Source organism: Talpa europaea (genome assembly GCF_964194135.1).
Source record: "Talpa europaea genome assembly, chromosome: 3".
NCBI lineage: Eukaryota > Metazoa > Chordata > Mammalia > Eulipotyphla > Talpidae > Talpa > Talpa europaea.
In genome coordinates, this window is record NC_140069.1 from 76,585,766 (window position 1) to 76,602,465 (window position 16,700).

A 16,700-nucleotide genomic window follows, 5' to 3' on the forward strand; every position below is an offset into this window, starting at 1 on the left:
TCTGCTATGAAGATTATTGTCATTATTGAATTTTTTAACTAAATTTTTAGAATCATAGAAATTCTATTTAGTTATTAAAATCTGCTGGAACTTTCTTCATAGAGTTCTGTTTTTTCATTGTTGATTTTTCTTTTAGCTTCTTAATAATTCTGAGAAGTTTTATTTTATAGTCCTTTTGAACTCTCAGGGGTCAACTTTATTAGTTTTTAGAATCTGTTCTCTCCTGCATGGCGCTTCTTTAAAATCCCTTAGAAGTCAAATGTTTTTATTCCTCTTCTGTTCAACTGCTTTTCTCTCATGGAAATCTGCTGAAACCCTGGTTGTGAGAATATTCCTAGAACAGTTATGAGTAGTTTTTCCAGAGCTTTATTGTTTTCAGTGGTTGTGGGGAGATCCTTATCTTATTTTCTTGTCTTCAGGATACCTTACCTTTTAATTAGCATAGATCAGAACATGCTTAACTGGGGTTTCATTACTCATGAATTTATTTTTATTTCCTCTTAGAGCCCTGGGCAGATGGCAAACTTTCTTTTTCTGCAGGCTTTTAAAACTTTTTTCTTGACGTGACAGCTCTTCCAACACTTTGTATTATGCAGAGGACTCTATTTCAACCACTCTGCTCACTGCAGGTAGAGGTCAGTCTTCTGTTTCTTTTTTTCTTTTTTCTTTTTCTTTTCTTTTCTTTTTTTTCTTTTTAAAGATTTATCTATTTATACAAGCACTGGGTACAGTCAGAAGTGCAGGAGGGTGAGAGAATTCACCAGAGCCAGAGTGGGAAGCAGAACAGGCAGACTGATGAAATACACTGCTGAGGGGAGCAGCGGGCGGCAGGAGAGGTCTGCGCTCCATGTGGGACCCTCTCTGGTGGCCGGGGATGGAACTGGCGCTGCAGAGGCTGCGGGCAGCTTTGCAGCCCAGCGCTCAACCGCTGCGCCACTGGGGAGGCCCGGTCAGTCTTCTGTTTCTATGGGAGCGTTAACTTTCCTGCAATCATCCACCTTCAGCCTCTGTCTTCTCTAAGGAGTCTTAGAATTGATGAGGCAGGACTATAAAACTAAATCTAGCAAAAAAAAAAACAAATGACTAACAATGTTATCCTGGGAAATATCAGAAAACAATTATCTTGTGAGTGTGGAAAGATTTCTTGCCAGTCTTATGGAGAATTCTCATAGGAAACATTGGAGAGAGAGAATACAATTATTATTATTATTTTTTTTTTTTCAAATGGATGTCCCAGGGTTTTTGTCAGTTTGTTCCCTTACTTTAAGTAAAAGTTGATAGGGTCTGCATTTCTTTCTCTCACCTTCGTTTCTTTTTATGTCAGAAGTTAATTATCCATTCTATGTAATTATTACCAGCACACAGAGTTTTGGGACCTGTAAGAGGTTCAAAATTACATATGGGCTTTTTAGCAATTTACACAGTATGGGCTTTGAGCCAATTTGAGAAACACTGAAAGCCATTATCATCTATCTGTAAAATGCCTTGCCTTGTGTTTGCTGCCCTCAGAACAATGGGTTACAAGAAAGTCACAAAATACTGGTGAAATAATTGGGCATGCATTTGGGCATTTGGTATACACCCAGTCTCTAGCAGCCCATTCACTGTATTTTTTATCTTGAGAAGTTTGGCAAGTTTTTCTTTTCTTCTAGAGAATCACTGTCCTATTCCAGTTATCCATTCCCTTCAGGCTATTTCTTTGCCACAATCCAATCTTTCCAGCAGATGATTTGATTTTATTCTGGGTCTGTGACTGCCATAACTTTCCTTGCTGGGACCGTAATTTTTGGGTGATATTAAGGTTTTTATTTTTGCTTTGGATCCACAGAGTATAAAGGGCTGGATTTCATCCAACAGTTGACGTTTGTCAGTGTTTTTTTTCTCTACTGTAATTTTGATGCTTTTCTTTCCTTCCCTCTAGGAAGTTTTCATCTACTAGGACCATCCAAGCCTGTGAAATACTTTTTTTTTCTTTTACAATTTTTGGGAAAATGTTTCTAACTTTTATGTGAACTACTTTTTGCCTTTGAAGAAGTCTTACGTTTTATGTCTCTTGACAGTGCTACAGGATAACTATATATCATCTTTTCAGAGGTGAAAAACAACTACACTTTATCTTCTTGGAAAGTAAACAGTATCACCCACCAATCAATAAAGCACCATAAGAAACCTCCAATTCATGAACACTGGAATAATGAGAGGAGGCTAGCATTTTGTTGCATCCCCAGACCTCATCATTCTCAACCTCACTCACCTCTACATTTGATGGTGTATTTTAAGAATAAATCGTACACTTGTGAAAAACAAATATTGGATATTCACATAGCATACAATTTGACAACATAAAACACTTTCAAACATCAGTGGACATCAGTAAATACCCTGAAGACTCAGACGTTAAGAGGGATGGGGCAGGAAAGGGACAAGGCGCACAGGAGGTGGTGATGGGGGAGGGTAGCACACCATGCACACATGTTGTTACATGGAAAGGGACACAAATTACTCCCACCTCAGGGATGCTTTCCCGGGAACATATCCACCATTTCTGGATAAGACCTAGTATACACTGAGATTTGCTATTGGATCCAGAAATCTGCCTTTGGTGTTCCTAATTTAATCTCTTTTCCCTCAAGATAACAGACATTGGACATAGAATGGGATCTCTTCAATGCCGAGGAACTGATAAGAAATGAGAACAGCCTCTACTGTAATGACAGGGATTCCATTTGCAGTGCATACTGACTGCAGTAGCAGTTTTGTGGGACTCTCAAGCCTCACTAGGGATATATCTGGGGGAGAATGTGATGAGGATGGAAAAGTGGTGCCTCACAGCTCCCTGGGCTGCCTGAACTGATGTGCTGATTTAATTCAAGGATGTGCTGAAAAGATACTTCTCTGTTTGGAGTGTAACTGCTGGAGAGACGCGCCCTTGCACTCCATGAGTATGAGGAAATGCTGATTTTGAACCAAGAGCATTTATTCCTCAGTGAAGGTTTTCTCAAGGTTTGATAATTACAATGTGTGGTTGGGCTTAAAGCAGAGTTCTCACATCTCAGAATGAGTGGGTAAAACAGTCTATTTGACTGATGTGAGCATTATGTGTGTGAGTTTGCTGCTGCAGTTGACAGTATTTTAGGAGAGGTCGGCACTGTGTCTCGATGGTGGCAGATGATTGTCTGCACATAGGGACAGTTAAGCAACGGCTTAAAATAAATCCTCATTTAATGTTTTTGATAGGTTCTTGGCAATGATGACTTTAAGCAAAACAAGTTATAACTAAAGCAGGTCCTTGAATAATGTCATTCTATATCAGCAGGGATTTCTCATCAATATTATAAGGAAATGACTTTGACAAAACATTGATAGTTAATGAAAGGAAACTTCCTTTCAAGGAAACATTCCAGGACCTGCTGTATTTTAAATAGACATTTCTGATTCCTTCCCTCTTGCAGTAAATTGTGAGATAATTTATTTTAAATAACTTTTATTATAAAACAAAATATACTGTCTTGGCAAGGACAGTAACTATACTATTCATGACTTTTATATACTACCTTTCATAAGGAAATTCTAGTTTTATGAGTGAATGTGACTTCAACAACCTGGCAATCCAAATCCTTTTAACTTTGCTCTTACCTTCAAATATCTATATTATGTTCTGTCATGTTTTCTGTTTCATTCAAATATAATTCATTTTTAATGTACTTTGTTATGAAGATATTATTTTTAGGGCAAAATGTCTTAGGAATTGAGAAATACACAAAAACTCTCTGAATACTTTTTGTTAGGGGAAACTTGTTGATTAAGGAAAGGAGTTTTCATTTTCAAGAATTAGACAGGTGCCACCATCTCGATGGGTGCACAGGGCCAGTGTGGGAGCAGCGAGCCAGCCCGAGGCAAGGCCCCCCTGCACGTGTCCAGGGCCTGGCAGGCAGCAGCGGGGAGCCCGCCCTTGGTGTTGCCCCCGACTGATCTCACCACGTCACATTTTCATTTAAAAACTTAAAAAAAACTTTCCTAAAAAAAATAAAAAAAAATTTAAAAAAATTAAAAAAAAGAATTAGACACACTATGAAAACACTTTTAAATTACTATGAAATGCTGTCTTGGCTAGCTACTGTATTGCAAACCTCACTGTTCAGGGAGGTTTCTCGCAACTAAATACACTTTACTGTTTGGCTGCGTCTGCTTGGGAAAGTTGCTGACCCTGAATGTGACAATTTTGCCCCCTTTATTTACTAATGTGTCTGTGATGCAGAACCCATAAGTTAAGGAGCATAAAGCAAGCTATAGAAAAAATAATGAAGCAACAAAATGGAATTCAGTTTGTGAAAACATTCAAAATCATTCACACATGTTGAACCAATGTTTCCATTCATCTTTACATCAATGTGTTAAGTGCCTCTAGTCATTGAGCAGTTCTTTGCTAAACTGTCAGTGTTGAATAGCTAGAGACCTTACGTTATCTTACTAAGTCCTTGGTAGTCTGAACCCATCTCTCTGTCCTACTACTTTACCTCATGTCTACTCAGCAACATAGGCCTCTTTACTTTGCGAGCTTGTCAAATATACTTCTGTCCTTGGATTTTTGTAGATTTCTCAGGAAAATTCTTTTCCTAGATGAACACCTTACTAACTATATTTCAAGTCTTTGCTTAAATATCAACTTCTCAGTGGGGTTCCATCTGATCATCCTGTTTAAAATTGCGACCTGTGCTATCCACACATTCCAGAATCACCTTGTAATACTAGATATTTTTCTATAGTTCTTATCTCCTGATATTCAATGTAAAATTTACTTATTTATCATAGGCTTTGTTTCTTGTTCTTTTTTTTTAAATAATTTGTTTATATATATTTTACATTGTTGTTCATTTTGTACAATGTGTGCTTTTTCTTCTCAGGTGTAGTCCCTGTAAAATGCCCACCACCACTTCACCCGTGCACCATCACCATAGTCCCTTCTCTCCCCTGTTTTGATCCTTTTCCCCCTCCCTACCCAGCAGAATGTCTCTGAATTATAGTTGCCTGTTAATTTTGTTTGTTTATTTATTATTATTATTTTTTCCTGATCCCTTATTTGGTTCCCCTATATTCCTTCTATAAGTGAAGCCATCCAATATGTTTCTTTTTCCTTCTGGCTTATTTCAGATGATAATCCCTTCCAGTTCCATCCATGTTGTGCAAATGACATGAGTTTTTCTTTTTTGATTGCTCAGTAGTATTCCATTGTGTATATATACCACATTTTCTGGATCCAGTTATCTATTTTTGGGCATTTGGGTTGTTTCCATAGCTTACCTATTGTAAATATTTCTGCAGTAAACATAGGGGTGCAGATATCCTTCTAGACTAATGTTTTTGTGTCCTTTGGGTAGATTCCTAGGACTGGAAATCCTGGGTCATATGGTAGCTCCGTTTTTAGTAGTTTGAAGAATCTCCAGACAGCTTTCCATAGTGATTGGGCCAGTTTGCGCTCCCACCAGCAATGTCGGAGAGTTACTTTTTCTCCACATCCTTGCCAATATTTGTTGTTGCTGTTTTTTTTAATATGTGACATTCTCACTGGTGTAAGGTGGTATCTCATTGTGGTTTTGATTTGTGTTTCCCTGATTATAAGAGATGTTGAATACTTTTTCATATACCTATTGGCCATTTGCATTTCCTCTTTGGAGAAGTGTCTTTAGTTCTTCTGCCCATGTTTTGACAGGATTGTTTGTTTTCTTTTCTTTTTTTTTTAAGTGTCCTAAATTGTTTATTAGGTAAGAATTTTACAAACATTACTTATTAGCAGTAACCGTGGAGCTGGAGAGTATTGCGCCTTCTCCAAGCTGCACGGCAAGAACCACCAATAGTGTGATGGAACTTGTGGCCCTTTCCAAGACCACGGCTCTTGGGGCCTGCAGATGTTAGCCCCCACATCTCCCTGTGCTTGTGGACTGGTTTAGTGATCCATTGGGTGTCAGGGTTTCTTCTGATAGCTTTATGGAATGGATGGATGAGGATAATCTCAAAAAATTTGTACGTGGAATCTTCACCAACCCAGTAAGAATTCAGGACTCTCAGAGTTCCACAGTGGCGTCCAGCTCGCTCTTCAGCAACAGATTGAAGGCTTCTAGCAAACTTCAGCTGATTTACACCATGGTGGACAGGCTTGCCATAGGTTGCAGCCTTTGGAACTGGACGTTTGCGGCCACCACGACACACACGAATCCGATATATGACATAACCTTGCTTGTCTTTGTATCCCAGTCTTCTCTCTTTATCCGGCCCAGTGGGGTGGGGTGCCCTGTGGGGGGCCGACAGCTGGCCATACTGCCAGTAGCACACCCTGAGAAGAAAGCGCATCACGTTGCACTGCTTCTTCCTCCATAGTTCCAGGATGTATTTGTAAGCGCCCCTTTTGGCTTACCTTTGCAGAAAAAAACTGATGGCTGCCGCCAGATGGAAAGGTGTTTTCTTTTTTTGAAGATTTATTTATGTATACAAGAGCTGGGGTGCAGGCCAGAGGTGTGGGTGGTGAAAGGATTCACCAGATACAGAGTGGGGAACAGAACAGGCAGATTGACTAAAATATGCTGCTGAGGGAAGCTGCGGACGAGTCAGGAGAAGTCTGCTCTGCCATGTGGGTCACCTCCCTGGCCAGGGATCGAACTCATGCTCCAGTGGCTGCGGGTAGCTTCATAGGGCTGTGTCTTAACCTCTTGCGCTACCTGGTAGGCCCCTAGTTTGTTTTTGATGAGTCTTGTGAACTCTATGTAGACCTTTGTGATCAGTCCATTATCAGTTGTATGGAGGGCAAATTTTTCTCCTAATCAGAAGGGTGTTTCTTTGTTTGGGTTATTGTCTCTCTTGCTGTACAGAAGCTTTTTAGTTTGATGTAATCTCAGCTGTTTAACTTTCCCTTCACTTTCTTTGTTTTGGGGGATAAGTCTTTAAAGGTGTTACTGAGATGTTTGCCATGTAGTCTTTTACCTATGTTTTCTTCTAAATATTTTATGGTTTTAGGTCTTATGTTCAATTCTTTTATCCATTTTGAGTTGGTTTTTGTGTACGTTGTAAGGTAGTAATCTAGCTTCATTCTTTTGTATGTGGTGGTCCAGTTTTCCCAGCACCATTTGTTGAACAAACTGTCCTTTCTCCATGTCCTATAGATATCTGTTATGCCCATGGGGTCTAGGTCTTTATTTAGGGCTCTAGTCTTCTTGTTTATTTTTTGTCTCGATGATCTGACCATTGGTAAGAGTAGAGTATTGAAGTGTCCTACTACATACGTAGTTTCTCTAATGTATGTTTTCAGAGATGATAATTGTCTGTTACATTTTGCTGCTCTTTCATTTGATGAGTATATGTTGATGATGTTATATCTGCCTGATGTATTGTCTCCTTAATCATAATACAGAGACCAACTATGTCTCTTTTTCCCTTTTTCAGTTTGAAGTCTGTTTTATCTGATATAAGGATAGCTATTCCTGCCTTCTTTATTTTTTTGACCCATTTGCTTATAGGGTTATTTTCCAACCTTTTACTTTCAGTCAGTGTTTATCTTTTTTAGTTAAATGTGTTTCCTGGAGAGGGCAGAAAGTTGTATTTTTTTTTTTATTCCCGCCCACTGCTCTGTCTTTTTATTGATAAGTTTAGTCCATTTACATTTAGGCTTAATAATGATACATTTGTGCCTATATTTGCCATTTTGTTTGTCTTTTTGTGATTCTATTCCTTACCTTATTTTGTTCTTCCTAGTCATTCCTCTGTTGGTTTTGACTTTAAGGCTTCTCTTATAATATTTTTTTGGAGTGGGGGTTTAGTAGTAATGAATTTCTGGAGATTCTTTTTGTCTGTGAAGGTCCTTATTTTTCCTCCATAGAGGAAGGAGAACTTAGTGGGGTGAAGTATGCTTGTTTGGCATTTGTTGACTTGGAGTTTGTTAAATATGCCACTCCATTCTCTTGCTGCCCTTAGTGTTTCTTTTTTTTTTTTAAAAAGATTTATTTATTTATGCATACAAGAGCTTGGTTACAGGCCAGAGGTGTGAGAGGTGAGAGGATTCACCAGAAACAGAGCGGGGAAGAGAACAGACAGACTGACTGAAGTACACTGCAGAGGGGAGCAGCAGGCAAGTCAGGAGAGGTCTGCTGTGCCATGTGGGTAGCTCCCTGGCTGGCCAGGGGATCAAACTCATGCTGCAGAGGCTGCGGCCAGCTTCATAGGTTGTGTCTTAACCCCTTGTGCCACCAGGGAAGGCCCCCTTAGTGTTTCTTTGGAGAAGTCTGATGTCAGCCTGATTGGTTTTCCTTTATAGGTTATCTATTTCTTTCCCTGTGAGTCAGGCTGCTTCCCTGGGACTGGCTGCCCACTTTTGTTTGCAGGGCGGGAGGGCCCTCAGCCTTTACTCAGTTCCAGAAGGTGTGGAAATGATAATGCAACTTAATAACTGAGGAAGTTAATTTCATTAGAAGGCCAAAGATAGATTGGGCCAGTACTTATTCCTGTTTCCCTGAAGTTGCTGCTGCTCATGCTGAGATGGTAACACTTGGGTAGCAACTGTAATACCAGGTTTATATTGAATTTGTCTAGTCTTGCAAGCAGTATTTTCAACTATTCACAAAAATATATTAATGACATACTTCTAATGATGCAAAACTAGTTTCAACTCCTTGAATGATTGTAATTTATTTTTAAATAACTGGAACTAAACAATTGCTGATTTCTAAGTATTAACTGGGATAACATAAATGGTAACTTCAGAGATACTTCAAATGTGGAGTAGTAATTAAATTATGGATATAATTCAGTATGTCCTTATTAACAGCTAAATGAAAAACCAGATCATGAAATTTAAATATGATCTCAATTATGCAAACATATTTATATACTTCACATTTTCTGCACACACACATATCTATAGGAGAAACAGTGGAAGTAAACAAAACAGTTTTACCAGTGGTCATATCTAGGTGATGGAATTATTGTTTTCTGTTTTTTCTTTAGATTTTGGGTGCTTTTTGGAGTCTCAGTAACATCTGTTAGTCTTATAGTAATAGAAAAAAGCCATTAAAATTGTGCTTAAAGCTGCTTTGCATAGGGAAGGAAAATAATACAGTAAATGCTGAAAGAATGAATGGGGCCATCAGGAAAGCCAACAGACTTTACCAACTCTCTGACAGCTTGTCCGTCTTTCTTGTAGGATAAAAGTAAAATGTCACATCATGAAAATTTCACTACAAAATAAATGGTGGTGTATTATACATCACTATCATAAATGATAGGCATGGCTTAATCAAGTATCTTCTGTGATGAAACAGCTTTAATTGTTTTTTATTTCATGCTTTTACTTACTGTACTTGTAATGCTTAAATGTGTGATCTCTAATGTTCTCTCAGTCATTAGTATAAATTAGCAGTGTTGTACTATATGCAAATTAGTTGACTGAAAAAATCAGTTATGTGTAAAATACTGTAAATAACCTTTTTCAACTCAATTAAACAATTTTGGTGTGATAGCCCAGGCTTTAAGGAACAAGTAATTGACTAAAGCAGTTGAAAACCTCTGGGTCCTATCTAGAAAACCTTGTACAGACAAAATTTGTACTTTCTGGAGTAATCTTAAAGTCCCAAGAGTATCAGGCTAAGCCTCTAGATGAAATCCTGTGAACAAAAGAAGAGCGATATGCCCTAATATTTACTGAACACTACAGTGGGTATCATCATTTTTACTCCCCAAAATGAAAATGGCATTGAGATATAAAATGTAATCAAAGAGATGCCCTTTAGTGCTTTCCAAACTGCAGTCTGCTGGTGTACATTCTTCCAAGACAAATGTAGGTTTGTGATAAAATGATTTGGGAAACTGCTATATAACATGTACCGCTCTTGAAGGGTTACAAAAGACCATGAAGATATTGAAAGTCTGAAAAAGTGTTCAGTAAGGGAATGTCTTCAAAGTTACTTAATCCATAATGAAATTAATTAATTTCATTTGAAAATAGAACTCTGTCTTTTGTTACTATTCGTTTTAACCTTACATCCACTAATATCCCATTGCCTATAAGCAATGTCCTGTACTTTGGACTTGTTGGATGTGGTGCAAATGTAGTTTTAAAGTAAATTGTATGGCTCCCACATACCTTCTTTTTCTAATAAGGTGATTGTAATGTATGCTAGTGCTTAAGGTCTACTGAAATAGATATTTCAGTTTTCTGTCACTTAAAAAATATGAAGTATTGCACGTTGACCAACCTTTTCTTTGCTTAGTGACTAAAGTTTGAAATCAAGCCTTTTCAAAAGCTACAGTGTTTTCTACCCCCAAGAACCTATTTGTGTGGTTACGGCTCTCCAGTCTTTTGTCCAAAGAATTCCACTAGTCAGTCATGAACGATGCCTTGTCTTACATTGTTCTCAAATATTGGTAGTAACTAGACCTATGCTTTGGTCTGCCATAACTGGTCTGCCCAGTGCATTTGTGCAAAGCTGTTACTTGTCCTCTAGTGAGACAACACTGTTGTGTGGGGGTTCAGGTAGTTGCTTAGCATGTTTTTTCCAAAGAACTTTTGAGGTGAGCACTCTGAGTTCTCGTCTAGCTACTAACCTATGAGATCCATCTTGTTTTGGAGACAAGTCTCCCTCTTCTCAACCTGTTATCTTGGGACTGCACTTGAGGTTTAGCTCGAGCTAAAATCCGTATTCTAAAATGACTCAGTTCATTTCTCAAGTGCGAGTGATGTAACATGGGTTTCTTCAAATGTGAAAAAAACACATTTTCTTTCCTGCTTATAGTATAAGAAATGTAACCTCTAAAATTGTGAGACCAGAAACTTTATTTTTTAACTGATAGCTTTTGGTGTTTTGAAGAGGATGTGCTAGGAGGAAGTTAGGAAGGTATTTGGTTTGCCATCCCATCCTTTATCCATCATGCATTCAAACCCTTATTTCAATGAAAGAAAAAACAGCCTTTATATGAGCTTTTATGAAGGAGTAGAGGAATGCAAATCTTATAATTAAGAACTCAGTCTTCATTATTAGCCTGCAAATCATACAATAAAATAAATCTGGCAGACATGGCCAAATGTTCTTACTCAGTTAATTTGGAAATATATTATTCATCTGTTGTGTCCTGCTATTACAGCTGACAGTTTTGCTTCTCTTCATCTCTATTAAGGGTTTCTGGCAGGTGGCAGTGCCAAGGGGTTGCAAACCTGAATAAAAAGCAATTGTTGCAAATCCAGAGGAGAGGTAAGCCATGTAACCACTTGTACTTTTTTTCTTGAATGGCCCCCTTCATTTCCAGTTGGAGATTAAACAAAGTTCAATTAAAAAAAAAGTATTTTCTACAGTGTGTTGTCAGGAAATGATACCTAGCCCTAAAACTTTTTAACAGTGTAGTTCTAGCCACTCTGAATGAAAGCCACATACATGAAAAATTGAAGATAAACTTGTATTCTAACTTGCCATTGATCTCTTCACTCTCATCCTGTGTAATTCTTCCAGAATTAGGAGGTAATCAGGCTCTTCATGGCCTTAGATTCTTTTACTTTATTGGTTAAAAAAAAATCTGAATTCAATTTGTCTTTTTTTTAAATCTAGTTTGATGACATAAATATGAATGATATCTTTTTATAAAGGAGTTTTTTGTAACCCTGGTGTGATCTTTTGTGTATTGGGACAGTGGAACCTCTTTTTGTTCTTTAAAAATAGCAGAAATTGGGTAGGTTTCTGGGTTTCTTAAAGATGATCAGTAAAACACATGCAGACAGGTTCATTTGAGCAAGGATTGATTGCCAGTAGAAACAGGCAATTTATTGATGACACGAACCCTGCTGACACGGTGTGTATGTATATGGGGAGGAAATAGTTTCTAATTCCCTACATGTATGTCAGCTGGAGAAAGGTTAGTGTGGATGGTGATACTCCATTTGAGGGTATGTCGACAGTCTCAGGGAAGGAATTGGTATTTTAAAGTAAGAATGAGTTGGTCAGCAGGGTGTATCCTTCAGGCTTTTACCGAAAGCTTTAAAAGTTAGCTTTCCTTTTTTTGGACTCCCAGCATTAAACACTTCATTGTCCTCAGTCATCAGTCACTTTTCTATTCAAATGCTAATTGCTTTCCAAATAGGCCCACTCCAAAAGACTTGCCTATCAGCACTCTGCTACCATCATGCTTATCACAGAATTCAAGGTTCTGTTTCGTGGATACAGGCAAATACAAGTAGCATCAATGTACCAATGTAAAATTTAGTTTCCATTCCTAATACTCTTTGAAAGAAATAGACAGGATATGGGGCACATCTTTTACTTTGCTAATATAATTTTTACACGGTGCCCATGACATTGCCAAGGACTCAGAAGTTTGTCTCTTGAACAAATGAGTGTGAAAGCAAACATTAAACAATTCATTTCTCTTAAAATAAAGTTGCACATTATCTAATTCAATGACATGTAAAGAAATTTTAGAGTTGTCTTACTGAATTGAACTATTATCCCAAACAGGACAGTTTTGACCATACTGATAATGTGTTTCTGCTCCCCAACAATAGGTGTACATAAAATCAGATGAACTTTCGATTTCTCTACTTCTGGTCTGTTGCTTAAGTAGGAGGAAGGGCAGTTATCAGGTTAGATACTGAGAATGCTGGTGGTAGGCAGATTTCAACTCAGTACCAGGTTGGGGTCTCTAGGTGAGTAAGAGCCAAATTCTCACAACTGATACAGCTGGGGATAATTGTCATCCAACCTTCTAAATTTTGAATTGCTACCTTTATGTCACTTTCTGAGGAGTTTCTCTCCACTTAGAGGAGTCTCTTCATTGTCTTCCAAGAGCTAAATACTTCCGCTCTCTTTTTGCATTTGGGAGGTGTTTTCATTGCCCAGCTTTCTAAATTGACTAACTGATCTCTCTCGCTATATATATATCTATATATCTACTTATATATCTATATCTATCTATAGCTATCTATCTACATACATCTATAGATCATGTATATTTTCATAAGATGGATATTTATGAGTAGTCATATGCAATTGGGGTTTTCAAAAGATCTGTCATGTCAAATTGTCAGATCAATGTCAACCCTTTATCTCACTGAACTTTTCAGACTTTTTGGCATCCTCAGAGAAAGAGATACTAGCATGTAGCACTTAAATTCACAAACTCGGTTGCTTAAATTTGGATCCTTACTCTATCACTTTCTGGCTGTGTGACTTTAAGCAAGTTACTTAGCTTTTCTGTGTCTCAGTTTTTCCATTTGTAAAATGGAGTTAATAGTATCAATATTGGAAGATAATTGTATTAAATGGATAGGTAAGTATAAAGTATGTAGAACACCTCCTGACATATAGTTGTGTGTCGTATAGTTGTATGTCCTTGTGGAAACAGATGATTCTCAACCAAAGGAAAAGAGGCTCTTTCTCCATGGCATTGTGTATTTCTAGTGAATAGGGGAGAAGCAGGGCTTAAAGACACTTCTCTGGAGGCAATTATAAGGGAAGGAAATGCTGTAGACAATTTTTATTTCTTTCCCTTTCCAAGAGTGATGACTAGCAAATTTCAAGGGAAGTTAAAAATAATGTTTTCATCAGTGCAGTTTGGATACTTACATTTTATCTAATCCATTGTTAGGAATGGGCGAAATTAAAATAACAGGTGGAGATTTATTTGCCGCACAATAGAGGGAATATAGCATATTGATTCAGTGGCTCAGAAGTGTTAGGGCTGTGACTCTTAAAATTTTTGTGATCTTTTCTTCATATGCATAACTTCACTGCCCTCTTCAATTTGAGTAAACAAAAACCTCAGAACTATTTCCACCCTAACTCTCCTTTATATTCAGAACTAGAGCCTAAATATAAGGGTGACTGGGAGACTGGGGAACAGGGTTGTCAACATTGACCTAAACAAATCATGAATCAGTGCTTGACTCTGAACATTCTTAGGAGTCATTTTGCTAAGGAGGGGGTAGGGGTTGGCATTGAACTGATCATTATTAATGTCTTTTATATCACTGCTTATATTTATTTCTTTAGCGTGTCTCGGTGGTAAGCACTTTCAGTTGAACTATCTTAATTATTCATTGAAGCAAGTTGTAAGTAGATATCTCATTTTACATTTAAGAAAAATGAGATAGATAATAGGGAAGGGGATTCAAACTCAGGCCATCTGATGTCAAGCTGTCCTCTAACCCACTTTCCATAGTGATTATATTAGAGCTTGAGGCAAAGTGATTTTCTGGCACCTCCTTGAGAAAATGAAACATGATTTGTCAGGTTCGTTACTAGAGAGAAGAATCTCTGGAGAGAAGAATCTCAGAGACCCTAGTTGCTTTCATCTCTGTATCCAATTCAGGTATTCTCTCCCTCCTCCTTCTTGGGATTCCCTGTTCTGTCAATTTATAGAAAGTCCCAGCAAAGTATAATTCCTGTAGTGTGGGTGACCCTGGGTATTTCTTAACTTGTGACTATTACCCTTAATAATGAAATCTTTTCAAGAAACACACACACACACATACACACACAATCAGCTTGCCTCCTCCCAGTTTAGGGAGGAGTTCACCATTCATTGAGGATGCTGTTGCATATTTTCCACTTGGATTATACTTATACCTGGTCTGAGGGCTAGTAATGCCATCAGTTCTGGTCAGCATGTCTGATTGTGCAACTCAGGGTGAATTAGGACTGTGCTCACTGAAAGGAAATTTAACACCACTCTTATATCAAGGACCTCTTAGTTTAGATAAAAAAAAAAAAAAGGTAGGACTTTTTTTTTCTCTTATTGCTCCTTTTTTTGGCATTGGCTGGGTTGGGTGCTCTGTAAGCATTTGTCCATTTCTGTTGGGGAAGGAAACACACTGCCCCTCAAAGCCTCTCCCAGTACCAACACATACTGTTAGAGGTGGTACGTTTTCTTTCCAAATCTCCAACACAGAAATGAAAAACCATTCTGTATACCTGAGTCATTAAAACACCAGTGTAAGTACTATCTGGTTTTCTCATAAACCTTCAGAATCTGAAGAGTGTAAAGGCAGAGATATTAGCACATCTCCCCAGAACAGAGTCAGCAAAACTTTTTATAGTTTGTAAATATTTTAGACTTTGTTGGCCCTATTATCTGTTACAAAGACTGACGTTTGCCATTGTAGCATGAAACCATCTATCTATAATGCATAAACAAAGCACTATAGTTGTGTTCCAGTAAAACTTTAATTATTGACTGGAATTTGAATTTCACATTTTTTATTTTTTAGCCATTTAAAAATGGAAAAAAAAAATCATGGATCAGACAAAAAAATTTGGCCAGTGGGATCTAGTTTGTGGACCTCCACTCTAAAACACCTTTAATAGGGGCCTCCCTGGTGGCTTAGAGGTTAAGTCTCAGCACTATCATGGCTATGGCAAGCATTTGATCCCCAGCCAGGGAACTGACCCATAAATGGTGCAGCAGACCTCTCCTGTCTTGCCAGCTGTTCCCATTAGTAGATCTGCCTGTTTGGTTCTCCACTCTGTGTTTGGTGAATCCTCTCACCCCCCTGCACCCCTGGCCTATACCCCAGTTCTTGTGTGCATAAATAAATAAAAATAAATCTTAAAAAAAAACACCTTTAATAGAATCCTCTCTGATGATGGAAATGTTCTGTGTACTACACTGAAATATGACTAATAAAACTGAAGAATAGAATTTTTAATTTTAATTATTTGACATGGAAATGTACTAGAGCTCTGCTTTTTACCTAAGATTTGAAACTCACAGTTTTTGAGTCTTTTCATGTCCAGAATTTAAAATTCCTAGGAGAAAAAAGTCTGACAGACCCTAGTTTGGGCAAAATTATATATTTAGACACTTGGTTTCCAGGAACCCCCTTCTAAATTAAGGTAAAGGAGGGATTTCCAGAAGAAGAGAGCCTGAATATAAAACAGGGGTTTGCTGCAATTTCCTGAAGTCTTTACATTTCAGAAAGAGGTCTGTTATGGAAAGGAAAGGCATGGCTTCAAAATGACATACCATTGGGAATATCTGAGTAGGAAAAAGATTTTGCAGCTGTACTTCATTTCAGCACTTCTTAATTCATAGTAAAATGTTGCTTGTACAACCTCAGACCTGTCAGAGGATGTAATTATCCTTTTAAAATATGCTCCATGTGTAGTGAGTCAACATGGATTATTGAGCATCTGCTATGTCATCGGTACTGTGTTAGGTGACTTCACAAATTGTTTCAGATTTATTCTTTATCTCATAAATGTTTGTATGCAAAATGTTGTTTTCAATGAATTAAACAATGAAATTAAATACCCTTATCATGAAAATGAATGGATTATTGTTACAGAGGCACTTGGAGGCTACTTATGCAAAAAATTGAGAATTTAACCTTATATCTACTTCTGAAACTATGATAAGGTTTATTAACATTCAGAACTTTGACCTTACAAATTAAAGGCATGTTTCCCAGCTTATGCTCCTACTCATTCTTACCATCTTGGGAACTCCCTACCATCGTTGGAATCCTTATTTGAGTGATGGCTGTGTAGGGTGGCAATACTAATTCAGAATGAGAAATCAGGTAAGGGCCCACTGGGAAGGTGATGTTAAGTCTTAATAGTCAGGAAGGTTTTAGAGCAGGGATTTCCAGAAAAAGCAACTTTGAGGACTCTAAAGCAGGAACGAGCATCCTTTGGCCAAAGTATTGATATTTAGGAGTATATTGTAGCAAGAGG

At 37.8% G+C, this 16,700-nt stretch overlaps 1 protein-coding gene across 1 annotated transcript; it reads right to left on the minus strand.

The window, feature by feature from the left end:
• Positions 1 to 5,421: 5,421 nt before the first annotated feature.
• Positions 5,422 to 16,480, minus strand: LOC311168859 (large ribosomal subunit protein eL15-like; the record flags this gene model as incomplete). Its single annotated transcript, XM_084230573.1, has 2 exons — positions 5,422 to 6,407; positions 16,459 to 16,480. 2 exons carry the CDS (start codon positions 16,478 to 16,480, stop codon positions 5,788 to 5,790), a joined length of 642 nt encoding a protein of 213 aa, XP_084086699.1. The 3' UTR covers positions 5,422 to 5,787.
• Between the last annotated feature and the right edge of the window lie 220 nt (positions 16,481 to 16,700).